The sequence below is a fragment of the Anolis carolinensis genome, unplaced genomic scaffold (genome assembly GCF_035594765.1).
Source record: "Anolis carolinensis isolate JA03-04 unplaced genomic scaffold, rAnoCar3.1.pri scaffold_9, whole genome shotgun sequence".
Taxonomy (NCBI): Eukaryota; Metazoa; Chordata; class Lepidosauria; order Squamata; family Dactyloidae; genus Anolis; species Anolis carolinensis.
The window spans coordinates 12,222,089-12,244,018 of NW_026943820.1; the positions used below are offsets into that span (position 1 = coordinate 12,222,089).

General features: G+C 41.0%; 1 protein-coding gene and 2 long non-coding RNA genes across 10 annotated transcripts in view; 1 reads left to right on the plus strand and 2 right to left on the minus strand.

The window, feature by feature from the left end:
• Window positions 1–21,930, minus strand: part of LOC134293688 (uncharacterized) — a 453,696-nt gene that overhangs the window by 232,823 nt on the left and 198,943 nt on the right. The gene's annotated exons all lie outside the window — the stretch shown is intronic.
• The window catches only part of LOC100558155 (ATP-binding cassette sub-family C member 12), a 90,346-nt gene that overhangs the window by 19,690 nt on the left and 48,726 nt on the right, over window positions 1–21,930 (plus strand). For 6 of the 8 annotated variants that reach the window (XR_010000641.1, XR_506710.3, XM_062962006.1 and 3 more), the window contains 10 exons: window positions 1,866–2,039; window positions 4,500–4,647; window positions 4,869–5,017; window positions 7,323–7,430; window positions 8,606–8,932; window positions 9,230–9,301; window positions 10,116–10,240; window positions 11,891–11,963; window positions 16,769–16,972; window positions 20,644–20,778. Coding sequence is in view for 6 of the 8 variants with exons in the window: in XM_062962006.1 (XP_062818076.1) it covers window positions 1,866–2,039; window positions 4,500–4,647; window positions 4,869–5,017; window positions 7,323–7,430; window positions 8,606–8,932; window positions 9,230–9,301; window positions 10,116–10,240; window positions 11,891–11,963; window positions 16,769–16,972; window positions 20,644–20,778 (1,515 nt within the window). In the remaining 2 variants the exon portion in view is untranslated. Of the gene's footprint in view, window positions 1–1,865; window positions 2,040–4,499; window positions 4,648–4,868; window positions 5,018–7,322; window positions 7,431–8,605; window positions 8,933–9,229; window positions 9,302–10,115; window positions 10,241–11,890; window positions 11,964–16,768; window positions 16,986–20,643; window positions 20,779–21,930 lie in introns of those variants that run through there. The other 2 variants (XM_062962005.1, XM_062962007.1) reach the window with 2 other exon arrangements.
• Window positions 18,220–20,693, minus strand: LOC134293689 (uncharacterized). Its single transcript, XR_010000650.1, has 2 exons — window positions 18,839–20,693; window positions 18,220–18,755 (listed from the first exon to the last, which is right to left on the minus strand). It is a non-coding gene; the product is annotated as an uncharacterized LOC134293689 (long non-coding RNA).

The window sequence follows — 21,930 nt, forward strand, 5'->3', positions numbered from 1 at the left end:
ATATAAAATCCTAATTAGAGGGAGAGGAATAATTGTTTTATCCAATTGCTGCCAGTTAGAAGGCTAAGCTCCACCCACTTGGTCTCCTAGCAACCCACTCAGCCCAGGGCCATTTCAATCAGGCCTCTTCCACACTGCCTATAAAATACAGATTATCTGATTTCAACTGGATTATATGGCAGTGTAGACTAAAGATGAGCCCCAACCCCCAGAGTCAGACAGGACTGGACTTAATGTCAGGGGAAAACTTTTACCCTTTACCTTAACTACCACCAATTCCTCAATACTTTATTTCCCATACCACCATACTTCACCACAGCAACGCGTGGCCGGGCACAGCTAGTACTTCCTATTTGGTTTCCTCATTCGTAACATCTTGACATTAGAGTTAAGCCAGTGGTTCTCAACCTGAGGTCCCCAGATGTTTTTGGCTTACAACTCCCAGAAGTCCCAACCAGTTTACCAGCTGTTAGGATTTCTGGGAACTGAAGGTCAAAAACATCTGGGGACCCCAGGTTGAGAACCACTGGGTTAGACAAGCACAGATAAACCACCTAAACCCAAGGATGCATCTACATTGTAGGATGAATGCAGTTTGGCACCACTTTACGTGCTGTGGCTCAATACTATTGAATCATGGGAGTTGTAGTTTGACAAGAGATTTTGTCTTCTCCTCCAAAGTGTGCTGGTGCCTCAACAGACTACCGTTCCAATGAGTCCATGGCATTTGAGCCATGTCAGTAAAAAGGGTGCCACACTGCACTCATTCAACAATGTAGAGCCAGTCCTGTGTTTTAAATCATATTGCACAGCCCAATAAAAATATTTTTTCCTTGTTGTTTGGATTTTTAGGTCTATTCTTGGGTTTATTTGGGGCACTGATTCAGAAAATTGCATTGGATCAACTGCATCCGCTCTAGTTTCTTAGATACGGTTATTTATCATTGCTTTCTGTGGGCGAGCAGATGACAACTGGTAGATGACATATCGTATTTTATTTATTTATTTATTTCCAATATTTCTATCCCGCCCTTCTCACCTGAAGGGACTTAGGGCGGTGTACTCAATTGGCAACAATTCGATGCTGACATATAATTAAAATAAACGTATATAAAATCCATTACAAACAATTAATACAGTATAAAATATAGAACATATGGTTAAAATCCGTTCATCCAATATCCTCGTGCTTTAGCCATACATCAGTCTGGGTCGTCTTTGTCATTTATTCGTTAAAAGCCTGAGCACATAACCATGTTTTTAGGGCTTTTCTATCCATGAGAATATAGGCTGACCTGAATATAAGCCGAGGCACTTAAGTTTACCAGAAAAAAACTGGGAAAACCTATTGACTTGAGTATAACACAAGGATGGGAAATGCAGCAGCTACTGGTAAATTAAAAAAATAGTTACCAATACAAGTACATTAATTGAGGTATCAGTAGGTTAAATGTTTTTGAATATTTACATAAAACTGAATTTAAGAATAATAGGATTTCAATAAGATAAGACTGTCCAACTCTGATTACCTATATACTTGAGTATAAGCTGATTTGAATATAAGCCAGCCAGGACTTTCACTCGAGTATAAGCCAAGGGGGGCTTTTTCAGCCCTAAAAGTGACTGAAAAACTTGACTTATGCTCAAGTATATACGGTATGTTCTGTATCCTTCAAAACTAGTACCAATTGGAGAAAACAGGTGCCATTTTGGTAGTCAGCAGGTCAAATATATCCAGAAACAGGGCTAACATTTGAGGCACCAAAAATGTGTGTTGGTCGGTGTTATGGATGTTCTTTGATAATAATGGGATTGCTTCCAATGGGTTCATCTCGTAGTCACACTCGTTCCTTTACCTCTTTCAGGTGATCAATCTATTAGCCAACGATGGCTATCGGATGTTCGAAGCGGCGTTGTTTTGTCCCCTGCCAATTGCCGTGCCTCTGCTGATGCTGGCCTGCTCAGTCTATTCTTGCATCATTCTTGGTCCCACGGCACTCATAGGAACATTGGTGTATATTGTGTGCATACCCATACAGGTAGTGTATACAAATAATCTCTTTTAAAATGGGGACAGTTGGTAGTTCTGTCTAAATAGAAGAGTTACTTAGTAAACTTTAAAGCAGTGTTCGAAAGGAAGTAGACAATGACAAGTAGTTTGATTCAGAATTTAATCTACGAGGGCTATCCAGAAAGTAGATTACGTTTGGAATTAAAAATGAACAAAGTATAGGAGAAAACATTTACCATATGCAGTTGAAAGCCACACCCAAATACTATATCTCACGTAGTCGCCATTCAAATCTAGGCACTTACCATAGCGATGAATGAGCTTTGCAACTCCTTCCCCACTAAATTCTGCCGCTTGCATCCTCAACCAGCCAGTCACCCCTTCTGCAGCTGCGCAGTGTCATCAAAACACTGCATTGCCGACCATGCCCCCATTGTTGGAAACAAGTGGTTGAGGATGCAAGCAGCAGAATTTAGTGGGGAAGGAGTTGCAAAGCTCATTTATCGCTATGGTAAGTGCCTAGATTTGAATGGTGACTACGTTCAGAAGTGGTATTTGGGTGTGGCTTTCAATTGCATATGGTAAATGTTTTCTCCTATACTGTGTTCATTTTTAATTCCAAAACGTAATCTACTTTCTGGATAACCCTCGTAGTTCTGTCCAATTTATCTTGTACAGTAGGATTGTAGATAATTTGTTGCCTTGTGATTTTAGGTTCACTACTAATAAAAAATGACTTTGGCTGGCCAGTATTCTTTGAAACTAGTAGCAGTTCTCCCAATTTCTTTTTAACAGGATTTGTTCCAGACTATCAATATTGGCTCAAGATCACAGGCAACCTGCCTATCATTCTGAACTCAGAGACTTTTTAAAAAAATGAATATAACTACATAGTGAAGCTGTCTATGTCTGAGCAGTGATACCCAGAGCACCCTCCCTCTTCTGCTGAGTTATGGAAAGCTCCACGATGTCATTATATTCATCTTTCTTTTAAAACTTTCCGAGCTCTGCTCTCAATCAATACAGGTTGCTAGGGAACTAGCATGCCCATATCTTAACATTTTATTGGTCACTCTGGGAAACAGGGCTAAAGAAGCCCTATCGGTCTGATTAGAACTTGGAAAAAGTTCCTTTTCGGGCTTCAACTTTCACGACTCCCCAACTGGTTTCACAAGTTCCATTCTAAAGGCTGTGATCCAAAGAAAAAAAGGAGAGAAACTTTTCTATACTCTGATTTGACACAGCAGGGCTGTTCTAATGTAAGCACTCTCTGGGAAATGCCAGATAATAAACCTATTGAATGCCATGCAAGCATTCTCTCAACAAAACGTAGCTCTTTCCAATGTTTTTGCTGCACTTTTTGGTGGAACTGTCCAATTCATGCACCTCAGTTCATTCAAAATCAAGCGTTTCTGGGACTCAGAATTCAGTACATCAATGAGGCTTGCAGTGCATTTTGGAGAAATAAAATGTACCCCAAACCATATGTTGGTTTCAAAAATACAAAGTGTACACAATTAACAAATACAGACAAGTAAACCATGTAATCCTGACATTGACTGGAATCTGCTCTCAAGCTGTATATTATGTAATGGTACATATTAGAGATGTGAGTGAAAAAAATTTCCTTCGTTTTCTTCATGTTTCATTTGGATCTGGAAATCTAACCTGGGAGAGGAAAATGCCTCCACATTAGATCTGATCTGTGGAAATGGGGGTTAATATTATATATATATATATATATATATATATATATATATATATATATGAATGAAGGATCTGGGAATCTAACCTGAGCCTGGGAGAGGAAAATGCCTCTCTGTAACTGGACTGATAAGCAATGTACCTGTATGCCGAATACATGAAGTTTGTGAGTAAACCAACTATGTTACTGTCTCTTCAGAGCATGATTTAAACCAAAAGGTTTTAAGGAAAAGTAGATGTCTTTTGGGCAACTGAAAGAACATCTCTGAAACTCTGCTATATATGTGTGTTTGTGTGTGTTTTTGTGCCTTTTTCCCTAACAGCTCAAAGAGATATCTAGGTGAATCAGTATAACAGCTGAGAAACCTAATTGCTTTGCAAGAATGCTAAGAAAGTTGACTTAAGTGAGTTTTTAACTCTTCTCAGGGAGATTCCTGATTTTCCCAAATTGTAATAAATGCCATTTTCAGTAAGTTTAGGGAGATTTCCATTTCCCAAAAGGTTAGAGCATCAGTTTCCCAAAAGGTTATGATTTCTAACAAGGTCATGCCTTTCCAAAGATCACAATTTTCCAATAGAGAAAGCCTTTTTTGCCTTCTCTACCAAATTGTGCTGGTGTATCCCCAAACTACAACTCCCAGAATTCCATAGCATTGAGCCAGGGCAGTTAAAATGGTGTCAAATTGCATTTGTTCTATGGTGTGGATGCACTTAAAACTCTTATTTAAAAGTGGGGGAAATGACTTTTATCTCTGTCTCATGCCATTTTCCCTATTTGCTACAGATGTCTATGGCCAAGCTTACCTCTGTATTCCGAAGAGCTGCCATTCTGGTGACGGATAAACGCGTGCGAATAATGAATGAGATTTTGACATGCATTAAGCTGATCAAAATGTATGCTTGGGAGAAGTCTTTTGCAAAAGCTGTCAGAGGTAGGAATAAAAGAGAGAAGGGAGAGAGAGGAGGCAGAGGCTTTTAAATTTCAATGAAATGCCTTAACTGGATCATTCTCGACAATATCTGTGATTCACTGTTAATTCGAGATGTAAGGCTATAATTTGCAAAAATGACATGCCATTGTCTTGGGAGGATGTATGATTTTTCACTTTTCTCACATCGTAATTGAAGGATGCCTCCCCCCCTCCCTTTACAGGCATTAGGAGAGCAGAGACGAAATTACTGGAAAAAGCAGGCTACGTTCAAAGTGTGAACTCTGCCCTGACCCCAATCGTGTCCACCTTATCTATCGTCATGACATTTTTCATCCATACTCTTTTAAACCTGGAACTCACCGCTTCTGTTGTAAGTTGTAGCCTTAAATCACCACTCAGAAATACTACATTTGTGGGTGCTTTCCCCCCCTCCTTCTGTTATTATATGTGCATTGGGACATTCCACCTTATAGCCTTCTGCTATTTTATGCTCATTGGGTCATTTTCATCCTCAAGAGTGGATGCTCATATATAGTTCCATGCAAGCAGGTTGTGATGGCATGCCCGAGCCTTTGGGAAAAACTATAGTGTTTGGCTTTACTCAGGATCTATTTGTATACCTTCTGTTAAGATCAAGACCCTTAACATACAGAGGCACTTTAGGCAAGGTAAAAAGATAACCTAAATGAGTTTACTAAAAACAGGATGAAAAAAGGGTTAACTCCACCCGGGACTACTGTAAAATAGCTTAAAACAATACATTACAAAAAGAGATTTTGCTGGTTGCAGTCATCTCTCTAGAATCCCTGAAAGTCTTTTGCCTCTGATGCAAAGTGATGGGTTACAAGCTGGTGCTTATAAGCTGTCTTGATCTTCTACTTTGTGAAACTTAGGCGATCACAAGCTTCTGTTGTCTCTGGGACTGATAGTATATGAATACTGCTAAATGCAGGTGCTAAGGATGCCTGTTTTGGATTGCTGGGCCTAGGATTACCAGACAATGACCAGGCCTCTAGTCTCTGTAGCTCTACTGCAGAAAAAGAGGAGTCTAGCATGAGAGCTCTGAAAGGCAAATGACCAACTAAGGCTGGCCTCTGGGGATTTTATGCTTCACCCAAAAACTAATGCAAATGAAGCTATCTACACTACTGGGAAAACCTAAACAGAGGGAACTAAAGCAAATGAGAGGAAAAGGCCGAGTCAAGATTTCACACAGGTTGATCCCAAGCATTGTGGAACCCCTCATTCTCTGTTGGAGACTCCAGTGCAGGGTTTGGCAAATGTATCTCATACCAACATTGATTATAGAATGACTTCTCCACTGCAGCTAGTTTAGAGGGTGAAAGACCAGGCCTGGATCATTAATGGTGCTACTGGATCAGTTTGTAGCTAATATAGAAAACTGAGGACAAATGGGAAATGTGGGAGAAGGAAAAAGGAGGATGTTAAAAGCTGCTGGAAAAGTGGGATGAGAGAAGATTAATTAGACTTTCCCTGCCAAATTGAGACAGTTGGAGTGCATGCTAAACCAGATTTTTTTTCCCCATGTCATGAGCAACTTGCGTCGCTTTTGGAGTGAGAGAATTGGCCGTCTGCAAGGACGTTGCCCAGGGGACACCCGGATGTTTTTTGATGTTTTTACCATTCTTGTGGGAGGCTTCTCTCATGCCCCCGCACGGAGCTGGAGCTGATAGAGGGAGCTCATCCGCGCTCTCCCCGGGTGGGATTCGAACCTGGCAGCTTTCAGGTCAGCAAACCAACCTTCAAGTCCCGAGGCTTTAGTCCACTATGCCATTGGGGGCTCCGCTAAACTGGATTGCAAGGGCACTTCCACATAGCCATGTAATATAGAATATCAAGGCAGATAATCCACAATATCTGCTTTGAATTGGGTTATCTGAGTCCACATTGCCATATAACCCAGTTCAAAGCAGATAACAAGTGATTTTATACAGCTATGTGGAAGGGATCCAAGCTGAACCAATGGGATATGTATTGACATGCCATGCAATAACTAAGGCCCCTTTTACACAGCCGTATAAAATTCAGATTATCTGCTTTGAACTGGATTATATGACAGTATAGACTCATATAATCCAGTTCAAATCGGACAATATAGATTATCTGTTTGATAATCTGGATTATATGGCAGTGTAGAAGGGGCCTAGGTCAATGGGTTTGCTGTAACTCAAGCTAATAGTTGGGTTTAGGCCATGGACCTAATCAAGTGGTCCTACAAATCTTCTTGGACTGCAACTTCCAGAAGTCCCAGCCAACATAGCCTATAGTGAGGAATGCTGTGAACTGGAATCAAGCAGTGTGAGTTGTACACTGATTTGAGGTGCATCTATATTGTAGAATTGGTGCACTTTGACTGCCATAGCTCAATGCTATGGACTCATATGGCAGTTATCATTTTACAAGTTCTTTTTCCTTCTCTGCCAAAGAGTGCCAATGCCTCACCGAAATACAACTCTTATGACTCCATAGCACTGAGTCCCATCAAACTGCACTAATTCTACACCCTTACACATTGAAAATGGAATTCATTCTATAGTGTAGATTGCATGATGTCTTATGAATTCATAATGCACATCATTTCAGAAACTCTTAAAGACATAATGCAAAATAATCAGATGTCATCCTAATAGTCTTTCACTCATTTCCTTTTGCAGGCCTTCAGTGTGATTGCGATGTTTAACGTAATGAAGTTTGTCATTGCCATTTTGCCATTCTCGGTGAAAGCTGCAGCGGAAGCAGCTGTTTCTTTGAAAAGATTGAAGGTAAAATTAAAATGATTTCAGGCATGTTGAAACTGATGAATGGAAAAGAATAACTACAGGCCTCCTGTACTATATCATGCCCTGACGGTTATAGTATTCAAAGATTAGGAAGTTCCTGTTATGGAGCACAGCATCCAGAATCCCAGTAGCCATGTTGACTAACAGAGGAGCTTGGGTGTTCTTTGTCATGTAATGAATGACGAAGAACGTGTTGCCCATGTTCTGATGATACTTGACCACTTGTGTCTCAATTTTATATGTGTGAAATGTTGGAAGATGTGAGATATAGGTGAATGTTCAAACACAAGTGTATGAATCATATAGTCCTCCAGATAATGTTAGTCTTCGTTTCCGATCAGTCCTAGCCAGTACAACCATTGGTGAGGAATGCTGGGAGTCACTTCCATCCACATCAGAGAGCCATGTGGATCCCATTCAGGTTCTGATATATGGCCTCCTCTGCTAGCCATCACAAATTTTGTCTTCTATGAAGGTGTCTCCACTCCTTTTAAAGCTATCATTGCACCTTCTAAGAGCAATTTTAGTATTGCAACATATGTGCAGACAGAATGCTGGACTAGAAGACCAAGTGTTGAATGTCTGGAAGCCCATGAGATAGTCCTAGGCTAGCTGCAGTCCCTCAATCTTTGAGGAAAGCAATGGCAAACCTCCTCTGAACATGTCTTGTGAAGAAAGGTCACCATAAATTGGAGTTGATTTGAATGGCACACAACAATTAAGGCATCTGGAAAATTTACTTTCTTTGGACTGCAGTTCCAAGAGTTTCCCAGTGAGTATCACCACTGGTTATGCTAGGCATGTGATTGTGAGAGGTGTAGCTCAAAAATAACTTTCCCAAACTATTGTTATTATATAGAAGATTTCTAGATGATCTTTCAATTTTAGAAGCCATTTCCTCATGCAGGCCAGAGATCTTAGGAACATCTGTACCTTCCATAGGTCCATCTCGTCCCATGTTCTGACTGGGGTAGACTTGTACGTCTTTGGTGAGACAGTTTCTCTGAGATTCTTTGAAAATTGAGATATCAGGGATTGACCTGGACCTTTGTATACTCCAAGTGTGCTCCACCACTGAGACACAGCCCTGTTGACCCAAGCTGGACCTCCCACCAGTCCTATAGTGTTTGCCCTTGACTCTGTCTCTTCTCTTTCAGAAAATTTTGGTTATTCAGATTCCTCCAGCATACGTGATCCCTTTGAAGGGTTCCGCAAATGCCGTGGTCCTGGAAGGTGCCACGTTGTATTGGGGAAGTTCTTCCAGAGAATGCAGCACTAAAGGGGTCAAGGGGACAACCCGGAGTGTCACTTCTGCCAATGAATGCACTGCCAAAAAGAGCAAGGAGACCACCCTGAATGGGAAACGCATCTGCAAAGATGAAGCCGTGTCAAAACCAGCCATTTCTCTCTCTCAGATAACAATTGCTGGGAAGGAGAACAATGGTTCCTTTGCTTTGCGCAACCTAAATTTTACAGTACCAAAAGTAGGTATATCAGAACAAAAAAAAATTGAGTGGATTTCTGCTTAAGTTAATATGAAGGCAATTGAGGCATGTGAACACAGCGGGAGTGGGCAAGTCATCCCAGATGAATTTACGTAATTTATAGTGTTTTCTTTTATCACTGACACAATGTGTATGAAAGCAGGGGATTGGAAGAAGAACCAATTTTACATCATTAATTTGCTGAACGAGGCCGGACAAGCAAGCAAAAGGGGAATTGTTTTCATTTCATATATCTGAAAATGTAATGAAGATATTGAAAATATATTCAATTTGCAGGGCAAAATCTTGGGGATTTGTGGAAACGTTGGAAGTGGAAAAAGCTCGGTCATCACAGCAATATTGGGGCAGGTATGCACACTTTTTAAACTTTGCCTCTGAATCAATCAGTGCATATATAATGGGACTTAAGCATCTACAGATTTTGGTATCCACAAGTGGCCCTGGTCCAAAATCCCAGTGCTGTTGTGACTCAGCTGGAACCTCAGATTGATTCTGATGGGGATTATGGGATTCAGGTTCAAACTCAGGTTCAGAATGTCCCTGTTGTAGAAGATGAGGAACAGGGAGTTTTTCCCACAGCAGGGAATGATGTTGATGATACTGAAACTAGCCAGGTGCAAATTGACTTAGAAAAGGAGGATAGTTCTCAGTCTGATAGCAAGCAGGCTGACACTAACGGGCAGGCTGACCTTGATGAAGCAGGTGCTTTGGATCAAGGTGACCGTTTGGAATGCAGGGTTCGGAGGAGTGTGAGACTAGCAAACAAGGAGGAGGTCAAAGGCCAAAGAAATGCTTTCATGTTTTGCAAAGGGTATTAAAGCAATGTGTTTGGAGACAAACCTTTGTCAAAGCAACTCTCGTTCTACGAAGAAGCAAGCTCTTGTTTTCCTGGATTATCTTGCAACCTATGTGTTCATGTTCATGGGACTTTGTCATGATCTATTGGGACTTTGTTTATTCCTTGTGATTTCTTGAAATATTCTCGATCATTTGGAACTTTACTTTTGCTTTTAAATAACTTTTTTATCTTCTATTTTCTAATAAACTGAAAAGACTTCAACCTGTGTGAAGTTTGGTGTATATAACAAGGTGAAGCTAATCTGAGGTGCAACAAGTGCGCATTGTAAAGTTGGCCTGATCTTGTGCTATCTCCTTGTTTCAGATGTATCTACAAAAGGGAACCGTTGCTGTGAACGGTTCATTGGCTTATGTGTCACAGCAGGCATGGATATTTCATGGGACTGTCAGAGAAAATATACTTTTTGGACAACCTTACAATGAACAAAGGTAAACATAAAAACCAACTAGACAAGACAAGACTGGAGCATAAAATGGGGATATTATATATTTCCTCTTGCTTTGCCTTTCACTTTAAATTGTAGCCAGTCTCTAGTCTTTAATAGGAGGAATTGCACAAACAAGATTTTCCCAGATCTTGGAAAAGGTTGCTTTTTAAGATTATGGCTCCTAAGAACCATCCAGTCAGCATGGCCAGAAAGTGGGTTAAACCCTTGTGCTGGCAGGACTGCTAACCAGAAGGTTGGGTTGCTGACTTGAATGTTGCCAGTTCAAATCCAGAGAGAGCGCAGATGAGCTTCCTCCATCAGTTTCAGCTCTCCATGACATGAGAGAAGCCTCCCACAAAGATGGTAAAACATCAAAACATCCAGACATCCCCCGGGCAACGTCCGTGCAGACGGCCAGTTCTCTCACACCAGAAGTGACTTGCAATTTCTCAAGTCACTCCTGACACGAAAAAAAATGGAAGCATGGCCAGATAGTTGAGTCTGTAAACATATTAACTTACTGACTTAAAGATATAGATAGGCAGCTCTTCAGCGGTACTTTCAGGTCAGCTGGCAATGAAATAATAAAAACCACAATTTCAGAACAAGTCACAAAGATCACCGCACAGCAGAGCACAAAATGAGATAAAATACAAGACTAAGGTTTCAGATACTTAAAGGAATTGGCAAATAAAGTGATTTTCAGGCTGCATCTAAAGGAGAACAGAACTGAGGATAAGTGGGTGGGTTGGAGATATGAGGTGCTATAACAAAGGAGGTCCTGTCTACTGCCATCATCCATTCCAAGAGTTGATGAGATGTAAAGCAGGTCCTCAGAAGTTAATTGTGGTGTCCTATTGGAAGAGATGATTCTTCCCATCAGACATTTTCTTCTCATTGGCTCCAACAACACTGCAATATGGTTTGAAACTGTAGATGAGGCCATTGAGGACTTTATCACACAAGGGAGGCAAACTGGCATTAAACTCTCTGTATCATACAATACCATGCACATCTTATTGCCAATCAGCCTCCTCTCCATGATTAACCTATCAACCACTATTGATACGCAAACTGTATCAATAAACTCAAATTGTGCCATGGGGACCTTTTGCTTCTGTGACAGCAGGATGGTTCTGAAATAACACTGGATTTGGGATTCTTCTCTTTTCCTGTTCTCTCCCTACTTGATATTCCTGAGCCAAAAAGTTTTACATTGTCAATGGTATTTGAACTTTTAAGTAATTTGCTATACCTGTAACTGAAAAAGTATTTATTTCAAAAACAATTGTGGAGTTGCATTACTGCGAGAGGGCTGGAATGTGAGGTTTTACAGAAGTACAAAAATGGGACCACCAATCAGTAAATTGGCACAGTTGTGTGAACAGAAACGTGTGATAGGAAGGGTACTTATTCCAGTATGTAACCACTATCGGTGACCATGCAATGCTGTGGAATAGAGGTTTCGTGTGATAATGTCCTGAATAGACATCCCTGGTCCTGAGCCAGCATGAGGAGCTTTCTGTCTTCTGATACAGCCGACTGCCAAAGAGCTGTCCTGGAGATTAGACATTTATATTTTGAAGCAAACCTGCAAAGTGTCATTTGCTTTCAAAGAAGGCTGAACACAGTTCACTTTTTAATGTTTCAGGTACAATTATGCCATCAAAGTCTGCTGCCTGAAGTCAGATATGGACATTCTTCCTTACGCAGATATGACTGAAGTAAGTGTCACAACAGAAGCCGGATTAACATAGCCTTTCAGAACATGTGACAGAGCATTCCTCTTGTTTTTTTTAAAAAGGAAAATGATTGTCTCATGCTCTGCGTAGCAAAACAAATTTCTTATTCTTGCAGTATTTTTCAGGGAACTCCTCTATTAACAGGGTGGAAATATGAAAGAGGAAGGGATTTTTTTATATTACCACCTTCTTTAGTGCATATATGTCCGAGGGTTATCCAGAAAGTAGATTACGTTTTGGAATTAAAAATGAACAACGTATAGGAGAAAGCATTTGCCATAAGCAGTTGAAAGCCACATCCAAATACCACATCTCACGTAGTCACCATTCAAATCTAGGCACTTACCTTAGTGATCAAGGAGTTTTGCAACTTCTTCCCCACTAAATTCTGCCACTTGCGTCCTCAACCACTTGTTTCCAACAATGGGGGCGTGGCTGGCAACGCAGCGTTTTGGCGATGCTGCGCAGCTGCAGAAGGGGTGACCGGCTGGTTGAGGTGTAGGTGAACTATAAATCCCAGCAGCTACAACTCCCAAATGTCAAGATCTATTTTCCCCAAATTCCACCAGTGTTCACATTTGGACATATTGAGAATTCATGCCAAGCTTAGTCCAGATCCATCATTGCTTGAGTCCACAGTGCTCTCTGAATGTAGGTGAACTACAATTGAAAAACTCAATGTCAATGCCTGCAAAACCCTTCCAGTGTTTTCTGTTGGTCATGGGAGTTCTGTGTGCCAAGACTGGTTCAATTTTATCATTGGTGGAGTTCAGAATGCTCTTTGATTGTAAGTGAACTATAAATCCCAGAAACTACAACTCCCAAATGACAAAATCATTTCCCTCAACCTCACCGATATTCAAATTTGGTTGTATCGGTTATTTGTGCCAAATTTGGTCCAGTGCATGAAAATACATCCTGCATATCAGATATTTACATTGTGATTCATCGCAGGAGCAAAATTACAGTTATGAAGTAGCAACGAAAATAATGTTATGGTTGTACTTTGACCACCTGGAACTTAGACTGGATTTACACTACCATACAATGCAGTATTGGAATCCAGATTGTTTGCTTTGAACTGGATTATATGAGTACACTGCCACATAATCTGGATTTTATATGACACTATAGATCCAGAGAAAGTATGGTAAAAAATGGAAGAGTTATTAATGAGGAAGAAACCACAAGCCAAGAGAGGCTGCAGCAGTTTGCTGTTGCCTGAACTCACTGGGAAGGACAAGACCCCATCTCAGCCTCTTAGTACTGCTGAGTTAATTGATTATAAACTCTTGTGTTTTGACCTCAGTTTGTAGCAAATGATGTTGAAAACAAATCGAAAGTGGGATGAAGAGATGGAAACTGGGGCATTTAAATAGCAGTTGAAAAAGTGAGATGACAGAGAATTAATCAGGACTGTCCCTTTCAAATCAAGAGAATTGGAAGGTATGGTTTTGGAGTGGCCTGAAGAAATTCCCAGACTCTAGTTTACCTTCCACTACACAAAAATACTATTAGACATGTTAAACACTGACCAGAAATTGGCTTGGTTCTACTTTTCAAAGTACACTGCATGGGCAAAGTAGGGCTCTAATTTGTTTCAGGGCCACTAGACAATTTGTTCATTTTGTCAGTGCAATTTTTAGTAGGGCAGGAGATGAAAGCCTTCTTTAAATATACCATTTTATTATACAAGTTACATACTGAAGCACTGTGCATCCCAATGAGTAGCTGAAATGAAAGCAGGTATCTGTCCTAGGGGAGCAAGAATGGCATAATAATAGAATTTGGCATCACGTCCCTCCAGGCCATCATGTCAGTTTAAATTTTCATTATAAGGCACTCTTAACAAGGAACATGCTCTGGCTTGGGACTCAATCCTACTTTTAAAAGACTTTGGATCTCTCTGTATTTGAAAGGAGACACTGGTTGCTCTATCAGGATGCATACCTGCCTATAAAGTCATAATGTGTTTCATGTATCTTCTAGAAGACACATCCAGAGCAGCGGGGGTTGAACTCCAAAGTCTGTATTGTGGGGTCTGACTCTCAGTGTTTTCATTCAAAATACTATATATACTTGTGTATAAGTCGAGGGCAGGTTTTAGGGGGCAAGATGATGGATTTTGATATGACTTGGAGATAAGTCTACGCTCCTCTGAAATGAAAAGGTATCAGAGATAGAATGCCCAAGGCTCTCTGGAGAACTACTGATCTGAAGTCTCCTTTGCATTTCCTTAATAGAGTCTTATATTCCCTGATACATATATATTAATGTCATGCTGTAAGCAATTTTGTAATATTTCATTGATAATTTTGGCACCATCCTCACGGTACCCATAAGGTTAACAGCTTTCCCCGGCGGCATCGTTGTTATTCACTGTATGCTATCTTTTTATTGTTTTGCCAAAACATATGTCCAAGGAAACAAAATGGATAATGACTTGCCTGACAGTCTTGACTGCCCCCCATCTTGGAAATAGCCCCATGGTCCCTGTATTCCGCTCTGTCATTAGGAAGGGTGAAGCAATGGCCTCAGGCAGCAGATTTGGAATGGTGTGAAAAGATCATAAATTATTGCTGCTGTTATTATCACGGTGGTATTTTTAACTTCTCCTGGCATTTTCTGCTTCAGGTGCCAAAATAACTCGGCTGACCCCGGGGTACTTTGGGAGTTCAGGGGCCTTCTTTCCTGCTCTGCCTCAGGAAGCAAAATGTCTTGAGCTAAAAAGTACCCAGAGCTTGGGAAAGTTGCTACTATCGCTGTCAAAATTATTTTAAATTACATCTTCCAGGATGTTGATTAGAAGGTTTTTGGAATAGTAGTGCAGAACAATAAAGAAAAATTGCAGAAGGTTTAGAAATGCACTTGTCGTGTGTATTCTATACGATTACAATTACGATTACAATTACGTGTGTATTCTATACAAGGGAGAGGGCCTTCTCTACTGTGGCCCCCCGATTGTGGAACTCACTGCCCATTGAGATTAGGCAAGCCCCCACATTAGTAGCCTTTAAGAAAGACCTGAAAACATGGCTCTTCCGTTGTGCTTTTGGAGAGTAATTACTACATACATCTTCTCTGTTACTCCCCTCCAATATCTATCCTTTAGATTGCACCACTAATTTATGACCCTGTTTTTTGTGGTTTTTATTCTTATTTCTTTCTCACCCCGAGTTTTAACTTAGTGTTCATGTGGCCCACCCTTGTTTTTATTGTTCTTCTGATTTTGCGCTGTAATGTATATTATCATTTATTGCAGGGGTCCCCAAACTAAGGCTTGGGGGCCGGATGCGGCCCACCGAAGCCATTTATCCGGCCCCCACAGCACAAGGGCAGAAGGGGGTTGGGCTAAATGATCCAAGGGGTCTCTTCTTCTCTTACAACCATTATTATTATTATTATTATTATTATTATTATTATTATTATTATTATTAACATTGAGGCTGGGTGGCCATCTGTCAGGGATGTTTTGCTTGTGCTTTTGGTGCGCAGAGGCAGAAGGGGGTTGGACTAAGGGTCTCTTCCAACCCTCTTTTTTATTATAAGTATGACACAGCAAAGAAGATAGATCTGCTGGATTTCGTTTCACAAAATCACAAGTTGAACACTTCTCAAGTATCTAGGACTGTGTGTTGTATTTTCGGATGATGTGTGCAGATCCCAGAAGGGTGGCCTTCTGCAGTTGGCAGATCGTAATTTTGTCAATGTCTATTGTTTCCAAATGCCGGCTGAGATCTTTTGGCACGGCACATTTTTTATTATTATTATTGTTATTGTTGTTATTATTATTAACATTAAGGCTGGGTGGCCATCTGTCAGGGATGCTTTGCTTGTGCTTTCAGTGCACAAAGGCAGAAGGGGATTGGACTCAATGGCCCAAAGGGTCTCTTCCAACCCTCTTTATTATTATTATTTTTTTTTATTATTATTAATAATTATTATTATTGCTCAGTGGCCAACTATAGTCCGGCCCGCCAACAGTCCAAAGGATCATGAACTGGCCCCCTGTTTAAAAAGTTTGGGGACCCCTGATTTATTGTATTGTTCAATGTGTTATGATTTGTTTTGTTTTTTATATTCTGTTATATTGTATTGTTCTGGGCATGGCCCCATGTAAGCCGCCCCGAGTCCTCATTGGGGAGATGGTGGCGGGGTATAAATAAAGTATTATTATTATTATTATTATTATTATTATTATTATTATTGTATCGTTGTTAGAGATATGTCACATAAGTCCTTTCACGTTGTGCAGTTATAGAGGGATGATTCCACATTAATTGCTTTGACAACATTCTGTGGAATACTGCAGTTTGTAATGTGTGTGCATGTGTATTTGCTTTCAGGCTGTATGTTGACTTGTGACTAGGGCTGTGTAATTCGGCTAAAACCCGTGCCATTTTTGGTGTCTGGATTTCAGTGCCCCCCCCCCCCCCCACGGAAATTTGGGCAGGCAAAATTCCTTTTTTCAATCTGGCAGCCGAAAGATCCATTTTCACTCCAGAAGATTCAGCCCATTGGTGGCAATGTGGGAACTTCCCTTTCTGCCATTTGTAGAGCATCAGTCTTAAGAGACCACTTTTTCTGGGATTATTTCTCCTCAGGCTTTTCAATAAGACTTGGATTAAAGCATCAGACTTGCTTGCCATGCTTGGGACTCAGCTGCGAATCGAGATTGATCTTTGCATTTTAATAAAGTCATAAAGCTTTTTAATGAAATGTGAAGCCTTTCGCATTTTCACAGTTAACTATCCCTTAACTAATGTGGAATTTTTGTCCTTTTATAGATAGGGGAAAGGGGCCTCAACCTCTCGGGTGGCCAGAAGCAGCGAATCAGCTTAGCTCGGGCTGTGTATGCCAACAGAGATATTTATTTATTGGACGATCCGTTGTCGGCGGTGGATGCACACGTTGGGAAGCATATTTTTGAACAATGTATTAAAGTAGCCCTTCAAGGAAAAACTATACTTCTTGTGACCCATCAGCTTCAGGTAACAGAAAGAGGTACAGGATGGGATAATGGGGTAATGTACCAGGTAATGTACAAGGAACCCGGGTGGCGAAGTGTGTTAAAGCACTGAGCTGCTGAACTTGCAGGCCAAAAGGTCCCAGGTTCAAATCCCGGGAGCGGAGTGAGCTGTTAGCTCCAGCTTCTGCCAACCTAGCAGTTCAAAAACATGCAAATGTGAGTAGATCAATAGATACCGCTCAGGCGGGAAGGTAACAGCGCTCCATGCAATCATGCCGGCCACATGACCTTGGAGGTGTCTACGGACAACCTCTTCGGCTTAGAAATGGAGATGAGCACCAACCCCCAGAGTCAGACACGACTGGACTTAACATCAGGGGAAACCTTTACCTTTACCTACCAGCCTAGGGCAGGGCTGCACACAATGAAATTACTACATGTACTCATGTATATAAATAAGTCTAGAAGTTGATTATGTGTTCCTTGCATGGCAGAATGGGTTGGACTGAATGGCCTTTGGGGTCTCTTCCAACTCTAGGATTCAATAACTATATGTATAACATGTTTTAATTATTATCTCCTGTTTTAATGATGTTGTGTCAACTTTCCCCCACGCTCATCCTGGATCGCTCTTCTGTTTTGCAAATGCTTGCAAGGAAGGTTATGGTGACCGTTTTTTGGGACAGGAAAGGTGTGCTTCTTGCAAAAACTTAGAAGAGTGATCAAGGATGAGCGTGGGGGAAAGTTGAGCGCATGCACATGCGCAGCTGTGGGAAGGGACGCCCACCTGGTTGAGGACACAAGCCAAGCGGCAAAGTTTGGTGGGGAAGGACTTTCCAAACTCGCTATGAGAAGTGCCTAGATTTCAATGGGGACTATGTTGAGAAGTGGTATTTGGGTCTGGCTTTCAACTACATATGGTAAATCTTTTCTCCTCTACTTTGTTCATTTTTAATTCCAAAACGTAATCTACTTTCTGGATAGTCCTCGTATATATTTGCAAAGACAGGTGTACCAACATCTTGGGAGAGGAGATCCAAATCCAAAACGCTTCTGATCCGAAGCATAAGTGACACTCAACTTGTAATCTCCAAACTATTTGGAAATAAATAGAAATGGCAAAGTCCACCAGGAGATGGCACAACAGCCACAGAGGAAATATGAGGAATATCTAAGGTGTTCAGCTAGCTAGGTACTAAAAATACATTTTAGAAAAGTAGAAAGCAGAAAAAGGGAGAAATTGTATGTCAAAGACAGAACGCCACCAAATAGAGTACAACACAGTTTATTGAAGTTACAGAACTAAAAAATGCCCGTAGGAAGCAAAGGACTAGGCAAACACTTGTCTTCAGTGTGAAAAGTAACAGAAACAGCTCCGTTTGAATTAAAACGGTTCGAAAGAATAAACCGGATTAAACAGGAGTTTAATCCGGATTAAATCAAAAGTGCTTACTTCAGCCTGGCAATTTAAACAAACAAAAGTTGGTAAACAGAGGTCAAAATGAACACAAAAAACTGGCAGCAGATTCCTCTCTGCTACTCAAAAGCTACAGATGAGTAACTCAGGCTGTTTACTCCTCCGTGCAACGAGCGAAATCCAGGTCCAGGCACATCAATCAGGGTAACGGCGGTCAGCAGGGTCCCAATCCGGTCCAAGGTCGAAAGCCAAGCGCAGACGTCTAAAGTTCCACAAGTTCCACCGATAGCCACAGAAGGGATAGTCCAAGGTCGTAGTCAGTCAGTCAGTCCAGCGTCAATCCAGAGTAGGTAATTAATGTCCGTCAAAAAGACGACGGAGGTCCAAGCTATCAAGATTAAACACAAGTTGCACAGAAAAACCCCACACAGTTCCTCCCGCCGTCTATGCCCAGTGTCCTTGGTAACTTACGTATCCAGCAACGAATCACACCCGTCTTTAGGAAGTTCCCCAACAAGAGCCCAAGCGTTCGTCCAGATTACCTTGCCCAACGCAATTAGCCATTGATCCTAAACCCCATTTTATCCCAGTTCATAACTCCTCATCGCTGTCAGCTGCTATCCTAATTCCAGGTGCCTCATCATCATCATCCTCATCAGAGCTAAAACACCTTTGACTACGCCCCACAGCATCCCCAGCTGTGGATCCCGCTCCATCCCTCCAGCCCGTCCATGGGTCTGATCCTGCAACCCGCCAATCGCCTCCCATGCTATCATTGCCGGTGACACCCAAATCCTCCCTCACACGAGTCCACTCCATGTCATCCTCCTCTGAGCTAACCATCTCTTCCTCCATTCCCTCGGTAAAACCCTCAAATGAGTCTTCATCTGTTGGTTCTGCAAATAAGTCCCGGAGCCGTTTCCTTTCACACTCCTCAAAAGAGTCTGACTCTCGAGGAGTCTTACGACCCCGTCTCCTAGTACCGGAGCCAGAAGGCTCAACCATAACATTGTATTTCTGCTAAGGAACACAGAGAATTTGTGTTGCTCAGCACAAGCAGAGAGCAGTTCCATTAGCAAAAATGTGCCCAATCAAAAGCCTCAAGGATATCCTTATACTTTTTCCTAGAGTTTCTGGTTTCTCTGATTCATCCTGTCCTGAGAAAGGATCGTATTCTCCCCAGGTATCCCCTGCCTCTCCAAAACTCACCACCTTTTTCTAATTCAGTGTCTCGTGGAGCATAACCATTTATTTATGTAGCTATTATTTACACATCCTGCTGGAAATAGGTGCACAGAGTAGCTGAGAAATACCAAGAATGCAAATATCAATAAAACTGTGCTATTATCATAAAATGTAATGGGATGCTTGTCCTTTTGCTGGCAGGCAAAGACCTTTTTTTAATTCCAGAAGGCTATGATCAGATGATTGGATGCTGAGGAAAGGGCTTTTTAAGGGAGACCAGGGGGAGTAAGACCAAAGATATAGTCAACTTTTTTATTGGTATGCTTTTCAATTTGTTTTTAATTTGATTGTGTTGAATTAGTTTCACTGGATTCTAGTAACAAGTTCTTATGCTCTTATTTCTCAGAGTGCAGTTTGACACCACTTTAACTGCCATGTCTGAATGGTATGGAATCATGGAAGGTGCAGTTTTACAATGTCTTCAGCCTTCATTGCCAAGGAACGTTGGTGACTCACCAAACTACAAATCCCAGGATTCCATAGCATTCCTCCCTGTCCACTGAAGTGATGTCAATCAAACTGCATTCATTTTACAATCTAGATACGCCTCCTAGTAGGCTCATGTCACATGTGCATATTATAGATTTTGAATAAAAAGTCTGCTAAAATATGTTAGAACTAAGTCTTTTTGAATGTAGTAAATGTTGAAGGCTTTCATGGCTGGAATCACTGGGTTGCTGTGAGTTTTCCAGGTTGAATGGTCATGTTTCCGGAACATGGCCATACAGCCCGGAAAACTCACAGCAACCCACTGTCTCAATTTTACTTTTTATTTCTGCCTCTGGTCCTGAATTATTTGTAAAAGAAACAATGCCCAGGAATGCATCTATTTCAGTAACAGCACTATATACCTGTAATGAGAGTAGTAAATAATGTATAGTGTTTCATCCCCCAGAGAAGCACAACAATTCTGGATTATTATTTTTTTTAAAAAAAAATAGAAGTCTTTTAAAAATATATTCAGGATGCTCAGAAATATTCACAGATTCTGTTTCAATTTCCTTTCTTAAATAAATATGGCAACACACCAGTATTTGGAATTTTGTGACGACATCATATTGCTAGAAGATGGGGAAATATGTGAGAGCGGCTGCCACACAGAACTGATGGAAGCGAAAGGGCGCTATGCTCATCTCATCCAAAATCTGCACGCAGAAGAAACAACGGTAGGTTTGGGTATCCAACTGGCTTGTTTCAGAATGTAAGAATGTATGGACAGCTCTGTCAGATCAGATCAATGGCCTGTAATGCAACTAGCCCTTCACATTTGCGGTTCTGTCCTTTGCAGATTTGATCTTTCATGGATTTGATTTTTAAAGTTCCACCTGAGATTTTTTTTGGGGGGGGTCCCCCAGTGGTGCAATGGGTTAAACCACTGAGCTGCTGAACTTGCTGACCGAAAGGTTGGCAATTTGAATCCGGGGAGTGGGGTGAGCTCCTTCTTTTAGCCCCAGCTTCTACCAACCTAGCAGTTCGAAAACATGCAAATGTGAGTAGATCAATAGGTACCGCTCCAGCAGGAAGGTGTCAGCGTTCCATGCAGTCATGCTGGCCACATAACCTTGGAGGTGTCTCTAGACAACGCCAGCTCTTTGGCTTAGAAATGGAGATGAGCACCAGCCCCCAGAGTTGGACACAACTAGACTTAATATCAAGGGATAACCTTTACCTTTACCTTGACCTGAGATTCTTTGTGTCCTCTGGTGTCACCTAAAGATTTCTAGAGAGAGTTTCTTTAGAATCTCTAGGTTTTCCAATATGATTAATCTTCCAGTACAAGTTGACCATGGAGTCATGGTGGAAGACCCAGAAATTCCTAGAGAGACGTTCTCTTGGTTAAAAAAAAGATAACAATTTCTCTATTCACATTGTTTTTTCAGTTTCATGGGAGTCCTGCACCCATAACCTCAGTGAATGTGGAAGGCTGACTGCTCAGGAAATAGTAATAAATAAACTACTTAAACTTTTTCTATTTGTGACTCCTTTCCACCCAATTTTTTTACACAATCCTAGTATAAAAATCAAACATTTACTGATAATAAATCAGCATTTGCAAATACTCGATTTTGTGGAGTATAGCTGAAGCATTTTCTGTAAACTGTAAACATTGTTGCTAACAGATTGATATAAATGTCTAAAACAGCCACTAGGTGGAATTCAGAAAACTTTTACTGTTGCCAAATTGTTCATTAACCTGAACATTGAGCCACAGTTTAAGAAGCACCGTAACAATCCAGATTAGTAACTATTGATATCAATAACCTTTATGGAATTACTATCCAAGTTTTAAAGCAAGGATAAGCAACCGCTAAGAGCCA